Source organism: Chiloscyllium punctatum, chromosome 36 (genome assembly GCF_047496795.1).
Source record: "Chiloscyllium punctatum isolate Juve2018m chromosome 36, sChiPun1.3, whole genome shotgun sequence".
In the NCBI taxonomy this organism is placed as follows: Eukaryota; Metazoa; Chordata; class Chondrichthyes; order Orectolobiformes; family Hemiscylliidae; genus Chiloscyllium; species Chiloscyllium punctatum.
This window is the reverse complement of record NC_092774.1, coordinates 12,662,614-12,684,692: the sequence shown is the minus strand read 5'-3', so window position 1 is coordinate 12,684,692 and position 22,079 is coordinate 12,662,614. Positions and strand designations below refer to the sequence as shown.

The following is a 22,079-nucleotide window of genomic DNA, read 5'->3' as shown; positions in this document are numbered from 1 at the left end:
AGGTTACCTGAACTTAACACCGGGCTCAGACTCTCATTGAAAGCTTTGAGCTCCAAGAGGTTTTTGTTTTAAAGCTGCTCATTTCTTTCAGCCTCCTGCACTAAGTTTAGAACATAGAACATAGAACATAGAACAGTACAGTGCAGAACAGGCCTTTCAGCCCTCGATGTTGCGCTGACCTGTGAACTATTCTCAGCTTGTCCCCCTACACTATCCCAAAATCAACCATGTGCTTATCTAAGGATTGTTTACATCTCCCTAATGTGGCTGAGTTGACTACCTTAGCAGGTAGGGCATTCCACCCCCTTACCACTCTCTGCATAAAGAACTTGCCTCTGACATCTGTCTTAGATCTATCACCCCTCAATTTGTAGTTATGTCCCCTCGTACAAGCTGACGTCACCATGCTAGGAAAGAGTCTTTCACTGTCTACCCTATCTAATCCTCTGATTACCTTGTATGTCTCTATCAAATCCCCTCTTAGCCTTCTTCTTTCCAATGAGAACAGACCCAAGTCTCTCAACCTTTCCTCATAAGACCCTCCCTCCAGACCAGGCAACAACCTGGTAAATCTCCTCTGCACCGTTTCCAATACTTCCCACATCCTTCCTGAAATATGGGGACCAGAACTATACACAATATTCCAAGTGTGGCCGCACCAGCGTTTTGTATAGTTGCAGCATGATATTGCGGTTCCGGAACTCAATCCCTCTACGAATGAAACCTAACACACCGTATGCCTTCTTCACAGCACTATCCACCAGGGTGGCAACTTTCAGGGATCTATGTACATGGACTCCAAGATCACTGCCTTCCTGTTATTCTTCCCAAAGTGAATCACCTCACATTTCGCTGCATTGAACTCCATTTGCCACCTCTCAGCCCAATTCTGCAGTTTATCCAAGTCTCCCTGCAACCTGTAACATTCTTCCAAACTGTCCAGTACTCCATTGACTTTAGTGTCGTCTGCAAATTTACTAATCCATCCACCTATGCCTGCGTCTAAGTCAGTTATAAAAATGACAAACAGCAGTGGTCCCAAAACATCCTTGTGGAACACCACTCGTAACTGGACTCCAGGCTGAATATTTTCCATCAACCACCACTCGCTGCCTTCTTTCAGAAAGCCAGTTTCTAATCCAAACTGCTAAATCACCCTCAATCCCATGCCTCTTCAAAGTTCGGGAGAAGATTTGTAGCTCGGGTGCTCGTTGTTGTGGTCCTGTTCTCCGAGCTGTGAATTTGTGTTTCGTCCCATGTCTAGGTGACATCATCACTATAAATGCTGGAGGAAACATCACACAAGCGCTTCACAGGAGGCTCCCAAGCATTGAGGATGTCACACACAGAGGGGATGAAACGTTTGCAACACATATTCCCAGCTCGGTGAACAGAACCACAATAATGCATGCCTCTGCATTTTCTCCAACAGCCTGCCATGTGGAACCTTTACTGAGGTCCATGTACACCACATCAACTGCCCTACCCTCATCTCCATGCTTGGTCACCTTCTCAATAAACCCAATGAGGTTTGTGAGACATGATCTGACCTTGATGAAACCATGTTGACTATCTGAAATCAAATTGTTCCTTGCTAGATGATTATAAATCCTATCTCTAATATTCCTTTCCAAAAGCTTTCCCTCAACAAAAGTAAGGCTTACCGGTTTATAATTACTTGGGTCATCTCTGCTGCCCTTCTTGAACAAGGGCACAACATTTGCAATCCTCCACTCTGGTACTAAACCTGTAGACAATGACAACTCAAATATCACAGCCAAAGGCTCTTCTATCTCCTCACTCACTTCCCAAAGAATCCTCTGATAAATCCCATCCGGCCCAGGGCATTTGTCTACTTTCACTCCTTCTAGAATTGATAACACCGGTGTGCAACTAACCTCGATCCTTTCGAGTCTAATATCTCATACCTCATTCTTCTCCTCTACAATATTCTCTTTTTCCTGAGTGAAGACCGATGAGAGATATTCATTAACACCTCTCCAATATCCACAGGGCCCACACTCAACTTCCCACTTCTGTCTTTGACTGGCCCTATTCCTACCCTAATCATCCTCTTATTCCTCACATACCTATAGAAAGCTTTAGGGTTCTCCTGTATTCTATTTGTTAAAGACTGCTCATGTCCTCTCTTTGCTCTTAACTCTCTCTTTAGATCCTTCCTCGCTGATCTATAATTCTCCATCGCCTCATCTGAACCATCTTGGCTCATCAACACATAAGCCGTCTCCTTCTTTGTAACAAGAGATGCAATTTCTGTTGTAAACCACGGTTCCCTTACCTTATCACTTCCTCCCTGCCTGACAGGGACATACCTATCAAGGACACACAATATCTGTTCCTTAAACCAGCTCCACATTTCAATTGTCCTTATCCCCTGCATTTTGCTTCCCTATTCTATGCATCCTAAGTCTTGCCTAATTGCATTATAATTGTCCTTCCCCCATCGATAACTCTTGACCTGTGGCATGTTCCTATCCCTTTACATCGCTAAATGAAACCTAACTGAATTATGGTCACTCTCTCCAAAGTGCTTACCTTCCACTAAATCAAACATCTGGCCTGGTTCATATCCAAGCACCAGATCCAGTATGACCTCCCCTCTTGTTGGCCCTTCGACATACTGTGTCAGAAAACCCTCTTGCACACACTGGACAAAAACTGATCCATACGATGTACTAGAGTGAAAGCATTTCCTGTCAATGTTGGGGGAGGTAAAGTCCCCCCTAATGACCATCCTGTTCCTTTCACTCCTACCCAGAATAATTTTTGCTAATCCTCTCTTCGACCTCCTGGAACTCTGCGGAGGCCTATTAAAAAAAACTCCAAGCAGTGTAACGTCTCCTCTCCTGTTTCTAACCTCAGCCCACATTACCTCAGTAGACGAGTCCTCATCAAACGTTCTGTCAGCCACCGTTATACTATCCTTGACTAACAAGGCCACACCTCTCCCTCTTTTACTGCCTTGGCTGTTCTTCATTAAAGATCAAAACCCTGGAACCTGCAACATCCATTCCTCACCCTGCTCTATCCATGTCTCCGAAATGGCCACAACATCCAAGTCCCAGGTACCTATCTGTACTGCAAGCTCACCTACCTTATTGTGGATACTCTGGCATTGATGTAGACACACTTCAAACCACTTCGCTGTCTGCCAGCACATTCCTGTGACCATGAAATCCTGTCCCTGTCCTCCCTCCTCTCATCCTCCTGTGCATTGCAGCTACACCCCCGGTTCCCATCCCCCTGCTGAGTTAGTTTAAACCCACCCGAATAGCACCTGCAAATTTCCCACCCAGGATATTAGTACCCCTCTGGTTCAAGTGAAGACTGTCCTGTTTGTGCAAGTCCCACCTTCCCGAATTATCCAAAAACCTGAAACCCTCCCTCCTGCACTATCCTTGCAGCCACGTGTTCAGCTGATATCTCTCCCTATTCCTTGCCTTTCTCTCATGTGGCATGGGTAACAAACCAGAGATAACTCTGTTTGTTCTAGCCCTCAGCTTCCACCCTAGTTCCCTGAAATCCTGCCTTACATCCCCATCCCTCTTTCTACCTATGTCGTTGGTACCTACGTGGACCATGATTTGGGGCAGGACACCCTCTCCCTTCAGGACCCCAAAGATACGATCCAAGACATCACGCACCCTGGCACCTGAGAGGCAACACACCAACCGCGAGTCTTGTTCGTTCCCAACAAATCTTCTATCTGACCCTCGAAGTATCGACTCCCCAATGACTAATACTCTCCTGCTTTCCCTCCTTTCCTTCTGGTGCAACAGCGATAGGCTTTGTGCCAGAGACCTGGGCCCGAGTGCACACGCCTGGTAGGATGTTTTCCCCCCTCAACAGTACCCTCTGACTTATACAGCAGGAAGAAAATAAAAATAAGTCGTCCCTCCTCTCCCAGGAACCTCTGCTCTCCAACTTCAAATGTAAAACCTCAACTCAGTGACTCCCCACTCCTGGGTTGCTGCGACCGCTGAAAAATAGAAAATGTCACCTTTTTTTGTGGTTAGCACTGCTGCCTCACAGCACCAGAGCCCCGGGTTCAATTCCCCTCCCACGTCTGCGCGGATATCCTCCCACAGTCCCAAGATGTGTGGGTTCGGGTGAATTGGCCACGCTAAATTGCACCATTGTATTAGGTGACGGGGAATGGGGCTGGGTGTTTTGCTCTTCGGTGGGTCGGTGTGGACTAGTTGGGCCGAACGGCCTGTTTCCACACTGTAGGGAATCTGATCTAAAGTTCTGGAATTTATATATTGATGAACTGAAACCTGCAAACCCCTTCTAAAAGATGAAGGATTCAGCAGCGGTCCAGGTTTGTGCCAAACATTGCATCGGTTGCAAGACACTGTGATGTTTTGCTATTAATTCTGTGTCTTATGATCCTGCAGCACAGCCACCCGCAGAAGGAGCAGCGCTTCAGAAGCTCGTGCTTCCAAATACACCTGGGTGGGCGGGGTTTACCAGAGAGGGCGGGGTTTAGCGGGTGGGCGGGGCTCATGGGCGGGGCGTGTCTCGTGAGGATCGCGCGCTGGTAGCCGGCGCGTACAGCCTGGACGCGTGCGGCTTTGTGGACGGTCGCGTGTGAGGGAGGGGGGCGTGGTTTTGACTCGCGGGGGGATCGCGGCGAAGGGGTGGGGTTTAGTGCAGGAGGGGGAAAGAGGTTTGGTTCCCAGAGGCGGGGCTTTGTCCCGAAGCGGCGGGGCTTATGACCTGCTTGAGGAAGGGGCGGGGTCTACGAGCTGCGTTCGGAAGGGGCGGTGTTGACGTGTGACGTTGCCGGAGGAGGGGGCGGGACCAGGACCTGGATCAGTGGGCGTGGCCATCCCGAAGCCGGAAGTGTGCCCGCGGTCTGTTTCCTCCGCTGGAGCCTCGGCTGCAGCAAGTAAGGTAAAGCTTTATCAATATTTCCTTTTACAGAGTTTGTATTTAATAACCAGTAATGGATACTCAATATCATCATAAAGTCCCAAAATGCAATTCATTTCAATCCATTGCAGATAAGCACTAAGAGTTAATTTTCTACAGGATTCAACAGTCTCAGCACTAAAATGGTCTCACAAGGGAACGGCTGTGAATGTTATCACTTGGTGTCCTGTTCACACAGATTCACCGATGCTGAGGCAAACGTTCTTCATTGCCTTACAGCATCCTGTTATCACTTGGTGAGCCCAGGTGTCCCTATCTTGAAGTTCTCTCCTCATTCTGAGCCTTCCTGCCTGTTTATTTTCTAGTGCAGTAAATGTATTCAATAATTCAGCATTACATTTTAGTCTGAATGTTTAAAGACAAGTTTTAAAGCTCTTGACTTTATCACCCAGATGCCCACACCCTCATTCCTCCCTTTGATTCCACCGCGATCACTGAAAGAGAAGGCTAGTCCAAACGAATGCCCTTCAAGGTGGTCCAGCCGTCAACATCCTGTAGAGAGGCACCACCATCTTCACAGCTCATCTGGTCATATTTATCATCGCCATCGACACATGTGGGTGAGCCATCAGATCGCGAAAGGAACATCTTCTGGGGCAAATCTATATCACTAAGGGACCTCATAAGCCTAGCAATTAAATAGCTAACAATACCAATACCGACAAACAGACATAGCTAAACCGATGAGCCAATTGTACCATCGGCCCGATCTGCAGTTTCCCCAACTGGTCCCTTCAGTCATTCTGTCACGGAATACCTGGATCTCTTCTTGAATCTTAGTAATATTGCCAGTGAGATCGGGAATGCCCATAGTGCATTTATCTTGGACAATGGTGCAGACCTCACCCTCCCGGGCGAGTATATAGTCTAAGGCATACCGATTCTGCATAGAGTAAAGACACAGGTCTGATAATCCCAGTTTACTCTGTTCCAGAGCCTCTTTACTCTTATTTCCTCAAATGGTCAGGCCACAAAAGAGGGAATTGCAGTTCTGTTGACTTGTCAACCCTGCCGATCCTTCCAACCTCAGGGTACTCTGGATTCCCCAGCCTGTCGGGTGTCCTCTATTGTCACCCAGTCCCTTGGGATCCTTCCAGTTGGAGCAAGGTTGGCTGAGACCGATCGCTGCATCCTCCTCAGATGGAGGTTCCATCGACTTGTCCACTGGCCAGGACAAGGTACTGTTGTGGGAACAAGGGCTCCGATGGTGACCTTATGAGAGACATCTTTGCCATCCAGGACAAGGAAATTGGTAGCTTTACCTTAGCTGAAGAAATAATAGTCTGGTTTGGTGTATATTAGGGAGAGTTTGTCAAAATAGGTTACTGAAATGTTACAGCAGGGGGTCTGGTCAGATCTACAGGAGTAGAGGGTCAACGTTTTGCAAGAGGAGTTGCTTTAGCACTGTACAAAATGGGCCAAGTGACTTGAGCACTCGCAGTGTATGGGAGACAATGGTCCTCAGAATGCTGTTCCCATTGGGCTCTCCCTTAGCTCTATTGTACATGGTATTGGTGACAGTATCAGGTTCTGAAAAGAGAAAAGGCCTATAAATGCACAAGGGAAGGGTTCCGTTCCAGGTCCATGTGCCACATAAGGCCTGCTGTACCTCAGGCAGTGTTACACCAGCTGTTTGTATACACAGACCGGAGGTATTGGAAAGTGATATTCCTCTTCGCAGGGTCGGCAGTAGGAATTCTGACAAATAGAATGGAATCGGGGACTGGGGACGGGGCAAGTAAGTCATCTCCCGATAGAGAGGAGTAACATACTACTGCCTCTGGGGTGTAGAGCGTTCTGTGGGCCTGTATAAATAAGTTCCTTGTGGATTGAGGAGTTTCCCCTATCAGGCTTCCCTTTTCTCGAGTCGGCCCGTCCTACAAAAAGGGATGGTGTTCCTGGGCGTCCTTAAAATATTTACCATAATGACGGGGTTGATCATTTTTATCCTCACTAGGCTTGCGTCTGCAGATAAAATCAAAAAGACAGGTTCGGTAACGCCATGGTAACTCCCCCTGATTTCTACTGTCCAGATGGACCATCTGGTCTTTCTGATGGAAGAGTCCATTACAATAATCAATCTTCATCACGTTCCACACGTCAAAGGGGTCTGGTCCGGTGCACTGGACGACATCTCCTCAGTATGGGTGGTGATAACCTCTGATCATTCCCGGTCCCATCTATACTTAGAGCCTTTCCCCATCAGGATGTTGTACGTAATCAGAAAGGGAGGAGATAAGCGATCCCCCACATGTCCCTCCTCTTAGTTCAAGTATCTGTAATAAGATTAACATTAGAACAACAGCAGGATTCAAAAACCCAACTGGACAGGGTCCACTCCTTTTGTTCAGATTCCAGGATTCTCTCCTCCTCTTCTACACCTTTTGATTGGTGCGGTCAATCAATTTACAACGGTGCCGTTGGACCCAAGCTGAGCGCCCAGCGACTGTGACCGTTGTAGGGGTGGGAAGTAAAACCTGCAAGGGGCCATTTCAACGAGGTTGAAGACCTTTGCCAGTCCAGTTCTCAACGAGCACCAACAAACCAAGGTCTACCTGTGACGAGGCTGAAAGGGAGGGAACATCGCCGTAGGTCACACGCTCCTGGGAGTGAACGGCACACATAACATTAGATAGAGCAAGAACATAACCAATCATTGCTTCAGTCATGTGGTGGACGTGGACTGAGAAGGGAGCCGAATCGTTCCAAGGGGTACGGAGGGGGTGACCAGAGAGACTCTCAGCTGGAGACAGTCGTGTCTTGCCCGCAGACATGGATCACATCTGGAATAAGGCCACAGGGATTAGCATAACCAGGAGGGGCCAGACTCTGCCATTAATTTGGCAAGTTTAGTCTTATGTCTGGTTAAAACATTCAACAAGGCCGGTCACCTGAGGATGATAAATACCATGCAGTTGCCGACAAATACAAAGCTGGGAACAGAGTTCTCCGTTAATATTACCCACAAAGTGTGGTCCATTATCTGAGCTAATGCACGCAGGTATACTGAAGGGGGGAATTATTTCCTTAAACAAACTCTTCACCACACTCTCAGCAGTAGCGTTAGGAGGAGGGTAGGCTTCAATCCACTTCGAAAAGACATCAGCAATAAGCAAAACATATTTATAGCAACTCAACTCATTTCTCCAACTCAATGAAGTCCAGTTGAAGTGTCTCCAAGGGACCCTCCAGCAAGAGAGTTCTCGTAGAGATACTTGAACTAAGAGGTGGGGGATCGCCAACTCACTGACCTGTTTGATCACGTACAACATCCTGATCGGGAAAGTCACTGACTGAATATCAATGCAATCTGAAAATGATCTGAGATTATCCTGGTGTCATCTGGTGCACCAGACCAGACGCTTTCAACATGGAGTCACTTGAGCGATGGAGTGAGCTGCCAGAGGAAGTGGTGGGTGCTGGTACGATGACAAGTTAAAAGGCTCCTGGATGGACATATGAATATGATGGGTCAGGGCCAAGTGATGGCAAATGTGACTGGAGTCATAGAGATGTACAGCACAGAAACAGACCCTTCGGTCCAACTCCGTCCTTGCTGACAAAAGAGCCAACCCAATTTAGTCCCAGCTGTCAGCACCCAGCCCATATAGGGGCCAAGTGATGGCAAACATGACTAGATTAATTTAGGATATCTGGGCAGGTTGGACCAAAGGGTCTGTTTTCGTGCTGTGTGACTCTAATTGTCTTCAGTGAAAGCAGAAGTATGGTTGTGAAGGCTGGACTTTAAGAGCATGTTTTGCCCTGACTGGGAGCAGAAGGGTTTGACTGAAGTGTGTCGGTGTTAATGGCTTGATGTCTCATTTTGCTCCCACCTTCCCGGGGTCATTAACCATTTTGTCTCTGGTCCTTCCTCAAGAAGCTGCATTGCAGGTTCACCCTGAATTGACACTTTTTTTATGCTTCCCAAAATCAGACCTGCTCACTCTCAGCAGGATCCCAGTGTTGTGAAAGATATTAACTTTCAGGTGGAGGTATCCAAAATTCAGAGAGATGTCAGTCTTGATGTTTTTGCTTTTTCTGCCCCTGTAAGATCCTGAATCAGCACCTTCAGGAGAATTAGTTAGAGTGGAGTGAGAACAGAGGGGAAGGGAGAGTGGGATGGTGCTTTCAATTTTGTGGAACAACAAAAGAATATTCCACAGAAAGTAGAATTGCTTGTTCTGAATTTCTACCCTGTACTGATAGTGATGACTTTTGTAATCTCTTTTTGCAGAGTATATGAAAATCTGACGACTTGAAGTTTCAAAATCAACGGATGAAGGGCTTATTCCCGAAACATTGACTCTCCTGTTCCTCGGATGCTGCCTGACCTGCTGTGCTTTTCCAGCGCCACATTTTTTGTCTGACTCTCCAGTGTCTGCAGTCCTCACTTTGATGTCAATGTCTGACAGTCTCTGAATCCATCGGGACCGCAACGATTTTTGACTGTGATTTCTGTGATAGGGATCCACACTTTTTGGTTCCTGTTTGAGGACGTTTTCAGCAGCAGTGGGACTGGACGAGAGACCCCACTGTTGCAGCGAACTGTGTGTGGAGTCCGAAACAGTTATACGGCCTGGGAAGGGGACTTCACGGCAGGGAGGGGCTCTACACGTGTTTGTGTGCAGCTGAAGCTGTGGCCATGGAGAAAGCAGAGGAATCCCGCCCTGTGGAGGAACCGTGGAAGTGTGGTGACTGTGGGAAAGGCTTCCGTTTCCCGTCTGCCCTGGAGACTCATCGGCGCAGTTACACCGGGGAGAGGCCATTCCCCTGCACCGACTGCGGAAAGGCCTTCAGACATTCCTCTAACCTGCAGGCCCACCAGCGGATCCACACGGGAGAGAGGCCCTTCACCTGCTCTCAGTGCGGGAAGGGCTTCAGGTATACCTCCCACCTGCTGATCCACCAGCGAGTCCACACGGGGGAGAGGCCGTTCACCTGCTCTCAGTGCGGGAAGGGCTTCACCTGCTCCTCCACCCTGCTGAGGCACCAGCGTATCCACACGGGAGAGAGACCCTTCAGCTGCCCCGAGTGCGGGAAGGCCTTCAGCAGTTCCTCCCACCTGCTGACCCACCAGCGGGTCCACACGGGGGAGAGACCCTTCAGCTGCCCCAAGTGCGGGAAGGCCTTCAGCTGTTCCTCCCACATGCTGACCCACCAGCGTATCCACACGGGGGAGAGACCCTTCAGCTGCCCCGAGTGTGGGAAGGCCTTTACCCAGGTCTCCTCCCTGCTGACCCACCAGTGGGTCCACACCGGGGAGAGGCCGTTCACCTGCTCTCAGTGCGGGAAGGGCTTCATCAGTTCCTCCAACCTGCTGATCCACCGACGCGTCCACACGGGGGAGAGACCCTTCAGCTGCCCCGAGTGTGGGAAGGCCTTCAGCAGTTCCTCCCACCTGCTGACCCACCAGCGTATCCACACGGGGGAGAGACCCTTCAGCTGCCCCAAGTGCGGGAAGGCCTTCAGCAGTTCCTCCAACCTGCTGACCCACCAGCGTATCCACACGGGGGAGAGACCATTCAGCTGCCCCGAGTGTGGGAAGGCCTTTACCCAGGTCTCCTCCCTGCTGAGACACCAGCGGATCCACACGGGGGAGAGACCATTCACCTGCTCTCAGTGCGGGAAGGCCTTCACCTACTCCTCCCACCTGTGGAAGCACCAGCGAGTTCACGTGCCATCGCAGGGGGATTGAAGGAGTGACGGCCGAGTGACCATATCAGTTGGACTGTCGACCTGTTTCCGGGGACTCCCGGGTTCAAATCCCGCCACGACAGATGTCAGAATTGGTATTCGGTCAGAAATGTGGAGTTCGGAATCTAACGGTGAGACCGTTTCAGGGAGGGGGAGGTCGGTGGAGGGAGAAAGCCCCCATCTGATTTCCCACTCCCTTGTTAGGGAAGGGAACCGCCATTGTGGGAAAGGATTCACTCAGCCGTTCCAGCTGCATCCTTTACCCGGTCTGGCTTACACCTGACTCCAGACCCACAGCAGTCTGGTTGACTCTACATTGCCCCTTCCTGGCAAATGAGCAGGGAGACACTTACTTGGAGACGGGGTACGGGTTAAAATTGCTGAGTGAGGCAATACTTCCTCCGGGTTACGGATGTACCAAGGATCCAATTACAAAGGGACAACTTGGTGCTGGCTAATAGTGAAGACAGTGAGGGGGGGGCGGTGGGACAGGGGAGGTGTGGTGTGTGCAGGCAGTCAACACATGTAATAGCTTGTAACTTTGACTTTGGAAACAGAACCAGTCTGACTCAAGATTGGGATACAGGCTGACTCTGACCTCACACCTTTAATGCATTGTCTGAGCTGAGAGGTGAGCTTTTGCTATCAAACCTTGTTATCTCGAGAAGGTGACAACAAGAAGTTCTGGGATTCACATTGTAATGAGACCTGCAACCTATTTGAAAAGGTGGAAGACTTAACAATCCAGGTTTGTTGAATATACCATTTCAGTGGCAGGACGCTGGAATGTTTTGCTCTAAATTGTGTCTCAGGATCTTATCCTCCACAACCACCTGATGATGAGGCAGCACTCCAAAAGTTACTGCTTCCAAAGAAGCCTGTTGGACTACAACGTGGAGTTGTGTGATTCTAGAATCTGGTCTCCAGCATCTGCAGTCCTGGTTTTTACCTTGTTGATTTTAACCCTACAGCGAATCCTCTTGCAAGGATGCCTGCCTTGAAGAAGTTTTCCTCCTCTGTCTACAAGAATCTCAGGGAGTCCCTCTCCCACTGCAACTCCCAGGTTTTTTAGATTACTTTACAGTGTGGAAACAGGCCCTTCGGCCCAACAAGTCCACACCGCCCCGCCGAAGCGTAACCCACCCATACCCCTACATTTACCCCTTACCTAACACTACAGGCAATTTAGCATGGCCAATTCACCTGACCTGCACATCTTTTGGACTGTGGGAGGAAACCGGAGCACCCGGAGGAAACCCACGCAGACACGGGGAGAACGTGCAAACTCCACACAGTCAGTCGCCTGAGGCGGGAATTGAACCCGGGTCTCTGGCGCTGTGAGGCAGCAGTGCTAACCACTGTGCCACCGTGCCGCCCACTGCCACCGTGCCGCCCAGGTCATTTCCTCTGCCCTGATGCTCTTCAACCATGTCCTGAAACAGACTCGCCACCACAGCCCCATTCGCTTCCTCAGTGCCTGCCTCCGTAACCAACTCATCCCACACGGACTCCAGACCACCTTTAAACCAGCACAGTTCGGATCCGAACAGGACAAACAGTACAGACTACAGATTCAAAAAACACCAGGAACGGTTCTCCTTCAAGATCCTCCGCTCCACGCTTGCAGCAATGCGCCGTCACCTAACCTCTCTCCAGTCAGCCCTGCCTCAGCTGAGGGCCACACTCTCTCAGAATTACAAAGGACCCACTCTGTACTACATCCTCAGGAGAATTCATACTCTCAACAAACAGTATTTCAACTCCATCTTAAACATCAAAAACTGTAAGTACAACAAACTTTTATCCACCCACCTCCATAACCAGCGCTCCTCAAACATTCCAGAAGATTCCCCCGGCCTCTGAAATTGCTCGGACGCCATTAGCCATGCGGCTGGTGCAGCTGCAGCCCCCACGCTGATTGATGTCACTTCCGCCCCCATCATGGCTACTCCCACAGCCACTTCCGCCCCTCACAATTCCTCATGCATCACATGTGACATCATTTCTGCCCCTCACATCATCGCTGATGTCACACGCTCAGTGACTTCTGCCACCCCTACTGCTGTGGTCACCCCCACTTCCGCCCCCACCAACGCCACTCAACTGCATTCTGCTGACATGCCCCCCACAGATCCCACTGTCGCCATTCCTGGCCTACAGAACCCTGAGGGGAACACCACCCCAGCTCATGACTCCACCCCCCATTCCCCCCCACCATCACACCCACTCCAGTTACCGGCTCCGCCCCCACTCCCAGCTCCACACCCACACCAGATCCCAGCTCCCAGCCATGCTGCGTTTTCACCATCCCCCCAGACCTCCCCCTCACTGAGGACGAACGATTAGTCCTCAGCAAAGGACTCATCTTCATCCCCCTCCGTCCACACATCAATGAATTTAATACACGCCGTGATGTCGAACACTTCCTCCGCCTCCGAGCTTACTTTCACAATCTGGACTCCCGCCCACCTTCCGAGGACCCCTTCGCCCACCTCCAATACACTGCATCCACGTGGACACCCCGCGCTGGCCTATTACCTGCCCTCGACCTCTTCATTTCCAACTGCCGCCGGGACATTAACCGCCTCAACCAGTCTACCCCCCCTCCCCCACTCCAACCTCTCACCCTCACAACGCGCAGCCCTCCAATCCCTCTGCTCCAATCCTGACCTCACCATCAAGCCAGCGGATAAAGGGGGCGCAGTGGTAGTCTGGCGCACTGACCTCTACGCCGCTGAAGCCAAACGCCAACTCGAAGACACCTTTTCCTACTGCCCCCTCGACCATGACCCAACCCCCCATCACCAACCCATCATCTCCCAGACCATACAGAACCTCATCACCTCAGGAGATCTCCCAACCACAGCTTCCAACCTCATAGTCCGGGAACCCGCACTGCCTGGTTCTACCTCCTTCCCAAGATCCACAAGCCTGACCACCCTGGCTGACCCATTGTCTCAGCGTGCTCCTGCCCCGCTGAACTCATCTCTACCTACCTCGACACTGTCCTATTCCCCCTAGTCCAGGAACTCCCCACATACGTTCGAGACACCACCCACGCCCTCCACCTCCTCCAAGACTTCCGTTTCCCCGGCCCCCAACGCCTTATCTTCACCATGGATATCCAATCCCTCTACACCTCCATCCGCAATGTCCAGGGCCTCCAAGCCCTCCGTTTTTTCCTCTCCAGACGTCCCCAACAGTACCCTTCCACCGAAACTCTCATTCATTTGGCTAAACTGCTCCTCACCCTTAACAATTTCTCCTTCGAATCCTCCCACTTCCTCCAGACCAAAGGGGTAGCCCATGGGCACACGTATGGGCCCCAGCTATGTTTGTCTCTTTGTTGGCTACGTAGAACAGTTGATCTTCTGTAATTACACCGGCACCACTCCCCACCTCTTCTTCCGCTACATTGATGACTGCATTGGCACCACCTCGTGCTCCCGCAAGGAGGTTGAGCAATTCAGCAACTTCACCAACACATTCCACCCTGACCTTAAAGTTAACTGGACCATCTCTGACACCTCCCTCCCCTTCCTCGACCTCTCCATCTCCATTAATGATGACCGACTTGACACCGACATTTTCTACAAACCCACCGACTCCCACAGCTACCTGGATTACACCTCTTCCCACACTACCTCTTGCAAAAATGCCATCCCGTATTCCCAATTCCTCCGCTCCCGCCGGATCTGCTCCCAGGAGGACCAGTTCCACCAGAGAACACACCAGATGCCCCCCTTCTTTAGAGACCGCAATTTCCCTTCCCACGTGGTTAAAGGTGCCCTCCAAGGCATCTCGTCCACATCCCGCACTCCTGCCCTCAGACCCCACCCCTCCAACCGTAACAAGGACAGAACGCCCCTGGTGCTCACCTTCCACCCTACCAACCTTCGCATAAACCAAATAGTCTGCCGACATTTCCGCCACCTCCAAAAAGACCCCACCACCAGGGATATATTTCCCTCCCCACCCCTTTTCCGCCTTCCGTATCTACTTGGTTAGGTCAACCCCCCCCCCCCAACCCATTAGGAAGACTGGGTGCTTCCTACCAGAGCGCTTTAGGGAACATCTCCAGGACACCCGCACCAATCAACCACACTGCGCGGTGGCCCAACATTTCAACCGCCGCTCCCTCACCACCAGACGCCTGGAGGAAGAACGCCTCATCTTCTGCCTCGGAACACTTCAACCCCAAGGCATCGATGTGGACTTTACCAGTTTCCTCATTTCCTCTTCCCCCACCTCACCCTAGTTCCAAACTTCCAGCTCAGCACTGTCCCCCTGACTTGTCCTAACTTTCTATTTTCTTTTCCACCTATCCACTCCACCCTCCGCCTTGACCTATCACCTTCATCCCCTCCCCCACTCGCCTATTGTACTCTATGCTACTTTCTCCACTCCCCCACCCTCCTCTCACTAGTCTCTCCACGCTTCAGGCTCTCTGCCTTTATTCCTGAAGAAGGACTTTTGCCCGAAACGCCGATTTCGAAGCTACTTGGATGCTGCCTGAACTGCTGTGCTCTTCCAGCACCACTAATCCCGAATCTGGTTTCCAGCATCTGCAGTCATTGTTTTTACCCAATCGTAAAGACAGGGTGGGGGGGGGGTGAGGAGGAGGGGAGGTGTGGTGTGTGGTGTGGGGGGTGGGGGTGGTGAGGAGGAGGGGAGGTGTTGTGTGGGGGGTGGGGGAGGGGGTGTGGAGGAGGGGAGGTGTGGGGTTCAAAAAGCAACTGCTTTTTCTCTGCCTTTTTGCTGGGGGGGATCTGAAGCTGTAACAAAGTTGGTTTGCAATAAAGGTTACCTGAACTTAACACCGGGCTCAGACTCTCATTGAAAGCTATCAGCTCCGAGAGGTTTTTGTTTTAAAGCTGCTCATTTCTTTCAGCCACCTGCACTAAGTTTAGAACATAGAACAATCCAGCGCTGGGGAACTCAAAACTAGGTGGGGGGGCATTTTTATTTAAATATAAGGAGAGAGATTTAAAAGAAACTGGCAGGGCAATATTTTGAAAGAGGGTGATTTGCATGTGGAATGAACTTGCTGAGGATGTGGTAGATGCAGGTACAGTGACAACATTGAAACAGCATTCGGATGGGTACATGAGTAGAAAGGTTTAGAGGGATATGGGCCAAATGCAGGCAAGTGGGACTGGTTTAGATTGGGAATCCTGGTCAACATGGACAAATTGGACCGAAGTGTCTGTTTCTGTGCTGTATACCTTTATCGAAACCAGTAGATTTCTGAAAGGGGCTTGACAGGATAGATGCAGATAAAATGCTCCTTTGTGGGGAGGGTCATCGAATTCCGACAAGGTGGAAGCGGGCCATTCAGCCCATCTATTTCACTCTGGCCCTCTGAACAGTATCCCACCCATAACCCAACCCCTGACTCTGTATTTCCCATGGCCAAGCCACCCTAACCTGTACATCCCTGGTCACTATGGGTAATTTAGCACGGCCAATTCTCCCTAACCTCTACACCCTAATCTATAAATTACCTTCTCAAGAATGTAATTTAAATGCAGAGCTTTTCTAAGACTCAACATTGGGACACAGACAGAATTCACACAGATTGTCTCTACTTATAAATAGGGCAACGTCCCTTTGAAATGTAGATTCATTTAGATATAACTGCGTGACTTTACATATGAAGATATCCCTTTGAATGTGCTCACATCCCCTTGAAATATAATCTTGTCCATTTAAACCTCTTTATTTGCAGAAATACCCGTTAAAATGTCCATGTCCCTTTAAAATGCAGATTTCCCCCTTTAGATATGACGCCGTCCTGTTCGATGTCGGAATATCTGTTTAAATTGAGCCGTGAGCTTTCCCAATGTAGACAGGGCTCCTCGAAACGTGGCAGTGTCCCCGCCCCCCGCAGCTGCAGAGTGAGACAGGAGAGTTTGTTTTTGTGAATGAACAGTTGGAGCGCGAGGTGGCTGTGACTTGGCGACGGTGAGGATCCCCCGTGCCCCGCCCATCCCCCCACCCCGTGCCCCGCCCATCCCCCCCACCCCGGGCCCCGCCCATCCCCCCCACCCCGGGCCCCGCCCATCCCCTCCCCTGGCCCCGCCCATCCCCCACGTGCAGACGTCACGCGGGGGTGATGGCGGTTGGGAGGAGAAGTCGCTCGAGCGAGGAAGCGGCGGGAGGGCGGCCGTTAGGAAAATCCAGATATCCTGAATTAATCTAATCCCCTTTGCCAGCGCTATATCCCTCTAAACCCTTCCTATTCATATACCCATCCAGATACCTTTTAAAGGCTGTAATTATACCAGCCTCCTCCACTTCCTCTGGCAGCTCATTCCATACCTGCACCACCCTCCACATGGAAACGTTGCCCCTTCAGGAACCTTTTATATCTTTGTGGCCTCACCCTAAACCTATTCCCTCTAGTTGTGAGTCTCACCCCAACACTGAGGAAAAGACTTAAAAAACATTGAGCAGCCAGAAGAATGCAAAAAACAATCAAATATCGAGCCACATTGGGGGGGAATTATGGCTCTGCCCTTTTTGTTCTCCGATAGGTATTTGGAAACTTAAAATCTGTCAATAACATCAGCATTGCTACAGAGCACGTTGTGTACACTCCTCAGTGTCAACAAGCAGGGCACGTGTTTGCCAATGTCACCAAAACATTGGGCATGTTCCTCGCTGTCGGCAGAAAAGTTGTGAAACCTACTTTTGATGGACGAATAAGGAGCACTGGAGGACCGGGGGGAGACTTGTCCTTCTGCCATTCGGAGCTCCCCTATTGGTGAATGTGGAAGTTGGAGCATGAGCTTCTTAAGGTCCTGCTCCTCCTCTCTCTGAAGGAAGATTGAGCTTCACCTCAGACTGCAACTTCTTTCCTCCGTCCAACATGTGAGTACAGCACTCTCTTTTCTCACCCCCATTTCCATTTACGTTTCATTCTGGGGTTCAAGTGTTGACTTGGAGCAACTGAAAGGAATGGGAGTGAATCCAGCGAGGGGACAGACTCTGGAAAAGTTAGTCCAGGCCTGTGTCTCAATTGGCAAAATAGACAGACAGGAGACTGGAAGAGCAAGCCAGGCAGTATCAGGAGGTGGCGAACGTGGTGCCACTGTTTAAGAAGGGTGGTAAGGACAAGCCAGGGAACTATAGACCAATGAGCCTGACATCAGTGGTGGGCACATTGTTGGAGGGAATCCTGAGGGAGAGGACGTACATGTATTTGAAAAGGCAAAGACTAATTAGGGATAGTCAACATGGTTGTGTGTATGGGAAATCATGTCTCACAAACTTGATTGAGTTTTTTGAGGAAGGTAGAGCAGTAATGTGATCTATATGGACTTCAGTAAGGCACACTTGACATAACCGTGCAGGCTCCTCGCTATTTTTGATGTTCATGTTACCTCGAACCCTCATGATTATATCAATCTCAATGAGGTCACCCCTCAACCTCCTGTGCTCCAGTGAAGAGAGTCTCAGCCTCTCCTTATAACTTAAACCCTCCAGTCCTGGCAACATCCTGGTAAGTCTTTACTGAACCCTCTATAATAGTATTCTTCCTATTACAGGGCCACCAGAAGCGTTCTCAGTACTCTACAAGTGGCTTCACCAACATCCTGTACAACTTCTAAATCATGTCCCAACTCCTTTATTCAATGGTGTGAACACATAAGGTAAGTGTGCTGAATGCCTTCTGAACCACCCTTCCAACCAGTGATGCAACTTTCGATGAAGTATGTACCTGAACCCACCACCCCCACCCCACCACCCCCACCCACCCCACCACCCCCACCCCCACCCACCCCACCCCACCCCCCCCACCCGACCACCCCCACCCGACCACCCCCACCCACCCCACCACCCCCACCCCCACCCACCCCACCCCACCCCCCCCCACCCCCCCCACCCGACCACCCCCACCCGACCACCCCCACCCACCCCACACCCCCCCCACACCCCCACCCCCACCCCCACCCCCCCCACACCCCCACCCCCACCCCCACCCCCCCCGCCGCCACCCCACCCCCCCCGCCGCCACCCCACCCCCGCCACCACCCCACCCCCGCCACCACCACCCCACCCCCGCCACCACCCCACCCCCGCCACCACCCCACCATATCCCTCTGTACAAGCCCTGCCCTTCCTTATTTTAGGAAAATGCAACCCCTCACTTATCTATACCTCTCTCATACACACGTTCTTTCTCAGATGTATACACACACACCCCCAACACCGTCTCACAGGCTTCTCCTCCATCACACTCCCTTTACAAAGCATGTGCACACATTCTCTCTCTCTCACACACACACACATAACGATGGGATGCATTTGCAGAATTATATTTGCAAATATATTCAATTTTGCACAAAAAGCACACAACACACAGGTAGTCAATCCATGTAATATCTTATAAATTCCTAGTTTGGAAATAGAACCAGTCCGATTTAAGATTGGGATACTGACACACCTTGCCTGCATTGTCTGGGCTGAGCTGTCACCAGTTTCAAAAAACAAACCTTAAATGATCTCGAGAATATGACTTAAAAATAGTTCTGGGATGTACACATTAACGAAACCAGCTACTCATTCACTGCTCTGAAACAGGACATTGGAAACTTAGTGCAGGAGGCTGCAAGAAATGAGCAGCTTTAAAACAAAAACTTGGAGCTTTCAATGAGAGCCTGAGTCTAGCAGAATGTTCAGGTAACCTTTATTGCATCCCAACATTGTTACAGCTTCAGATCCCCCCAGCAAAAAGGCAGAGAAAGAGTAGTTGTTTTTTAGACAGCTCAACAACAGGGGGAGGAGCAAGGGGCGGGGCAAGGCCAACAGCAGGTCCCCGCACAACGCCTGCATTACCTTGCACAGTTTACAAAAATCCCTTCCCCTTCAGAGACTCTCCACAGTGTGGGAGCAGGCCACTCGGCCCAAAGACTACACACCGATCCTCCGAAGGGTAACCCACCCACACAATTCCCCTAACCCTATTGCTCAACATTTACCCCTGACTAATGCACCGAACCTGCACATCCCTATGCACGATATCCCAACCCAATCTTGTCCCACCTGCCAGCAGGGGGCCCATATCCCTCCAGTTGCCTTTTAAATGTTGCAATTGTACCAGCCTCCACCACTTCCTCTGGCAGCTCATTCCATACACGTACCACCTTCTAAATGAAAAGGTTGCCTCTTATGTCTCTTTCATATCTTTCCCCTCTCACTGTAAACCTATGCCCTCTAGTTCTGGACTCCCCCATCCCAGGGAAAAGACTTTGTCTCTCTATCCTATACATGCCCCTCATGATTTTATAATCCTACAGAAGGTCACCCCCCCAGCCTCTGACGCTCCAGGGAAAACAGCCCCAGCCTGTTCTGTCTCTCCCTATAGCTCAAATCCTCCAGCCTTGGTAACATTCTTGTAAATCTTTTCTGAACCCTTAAGTTTCACAACATCTTTCTGATAGGAAGGGAACCAGAATTGCACACAATATTCCAACTGTACAGCAGTAACATGACCTCCCAACTCCTGTACTCAATATTCTGACCAATAAAGGAAAGCATACAAAACACCATCTTCACTATCCTGTCAACCTGCGATTCCACTTTCAAGGAGCTATGAACTTGCACTCCAAGGTCTCTTTGTTCAGCAACACTCCCTAAGACTTTACCATTAAATGTATAAGTCCTGCTAGGATTTGCTTTCCCAAAGTGCAGCACCTCTCATTTACCTAAATTAAACTCCATTTCCCACTTCTCAGCCCATTGGCCCATCTGATCAAGATCCCATTGTAATCTGAGGTAACCTCCTTCGTTGTCCACTACACCTCCGATTTTGGTGTCATCTGCAAACTTACTTACTATACCACTTATGCTCACATCCAAAACGTAGTGGGCCCATTATCTATTTTCAAAGTGGAATTTACAATATATTACATGTATTGACTGCCTGCAGATTGTGCAGTCTTTCAGCAAAGTAGAATGTTTAGGGTGCAGGTTTGCTCGCTGAGCTATAGGTTTGATATCCAGACATTTCATTACCTGGCGAGGTAACATCATCAGTGGTGACCTCCAAGTGAAGTGAAGCTGTTGTCTCCTACTTTCTATTTATATCTTTCTCCTGGGTGGGGTTCCGGGGGGGGGGGGGGGGGGGGGGGGGGTTTGCAAGGACTGCCACAAACACTACGTCAGACAAACAGGAAGAAAGTTAGCCACCAGGATACACTAACACCAGCTAGCCACAAAAAGACCCGACCCTCTATCCCTCGTAGCCCTACGTACGGATGAAAATAACCCCACAATTTCGACTGGGGCAAACTAAGCAAAGACATGCCAGAGAATTCCTAGAGGCCTGGCACTCCAACCACAACGCCAAAAACAAACACATAGATCTAGATGCCATCTATCATCCCCTCAGAAAATGAACAGGAAATGACATCACCACAAACCCCAGGAACCCTATCCAGGACAAACATATAAATAGAAAGCAGGAGACAACAGCTTCTGCTCCTCGGCCGCTGCCTGACCTGCTGTGCTTTTCCAGCACCACTCTAATCTAGACTATTCCAAAGATTCACGACCCTCTGGGAAAAGCAGTTCCTCATCTCAGTCTGAAAGCGACTCCCTCTAACCTTGAGGCCTAGTCTCACCCACCAGCAGAAATTACCGGACAGGGTAGGGCTTCATCCCCACAGTGCAATGACATTGGGAAGCTGTTTCCATTGGTAGGAGAGACTAGTACCAGAGGGCACAGCTTTAAGAATAAAGGGAAGAACTTTAGGAACAGAGATAAGCGATGTCGCCTTTTCTGCCGACAGCGAGGAGCATGGACAATGTGTTGGTGACACCAGTGAGCAGGTGCGTTGTTGTTCACACCGAGGAGCAGACACAATATGCTCTGTGGCGATGCTGGTGTTATTGACAGATGTTAAGTGTTCAAATGCCAAGAGGAGAAACAAAGGGTAGAGCCACAGTTCTTTTTACCCCAAGTGGCTCAACGTTTTATAGCTTTTGCATGTTGTCTGGCTGCTCAACTTTTTTTTAAAATGTCTTTTTGTCAGTGTAGGGGTGAGGTTCACAACTAGAGAGCACAGGTTTAGGGTGAGAGCAGAAAGATATTAAAAGGTACCTAAGGGGCAACTTTTCCATGTAGAGGGTGGTGCATGTATGGAATGAACTGCCAGAGGAAGTAGTGGAGGCCGGTATAATTACAGCATTTAAAACACATCTGGATGGGTATATGAACAGGAAGGGATTAGAGGGATGGGGGCGGGGGGACACTGCCACGTTTCGAGGAGCCCTGTCTACATTGGGAAAGCTCACTGCTCAATTTAAACAGATATTCCGACATCTAACGGAACGGCGTCATATCTAAAGGGGGAAATCTGCATTTTAAAGGGACGTGGACATTTTAGCGGGTATTTCTGCAAATAAAGAGGTTTAAATGGACA

The 22,079-nt window shown here is 50.0% G+C and overlaps 2 protein-coding genes across 2 annotated transcripts in view; one reads left to right on the top strand and one right to left on the bottom strand.

Moving 5' to 3' along the window:
* LOC140460736 (uncharacterized) overlaps positions 1 to 15,253 on the top strand; it is a 247,628-nt gene extending 232,375 nt beyond the window's left edge. Inside the window, exons 1-2 of the mRNA XM_072555366.1 lie at positions 4,886 to 4,917; positions 9,191 to 15,253. Coding sequence (XP_072411467.1) covers positions 9,599 to 10,651 — 1,053 coding nt within the window. The 5' untranslated portion in view covers positions 4,886 to 4,917; positions 9,191 to 9,598 and the 3' untranslated portion in view covers positions 10,652 to 15,253. Of the gene's footprint in view, positions 4,918 to 9,190 lie in introns of the transcript that reaches the window.
* Positions 1 to 22,079, bottom strand: part of LOC140460757 (uncharacterized) — a 216,668-nt gene that overhangs the window by 168,682 nt on the left and 25,907 nt on the right. The gene's annotated exons all lie outside the window — the stretch shown is intronic.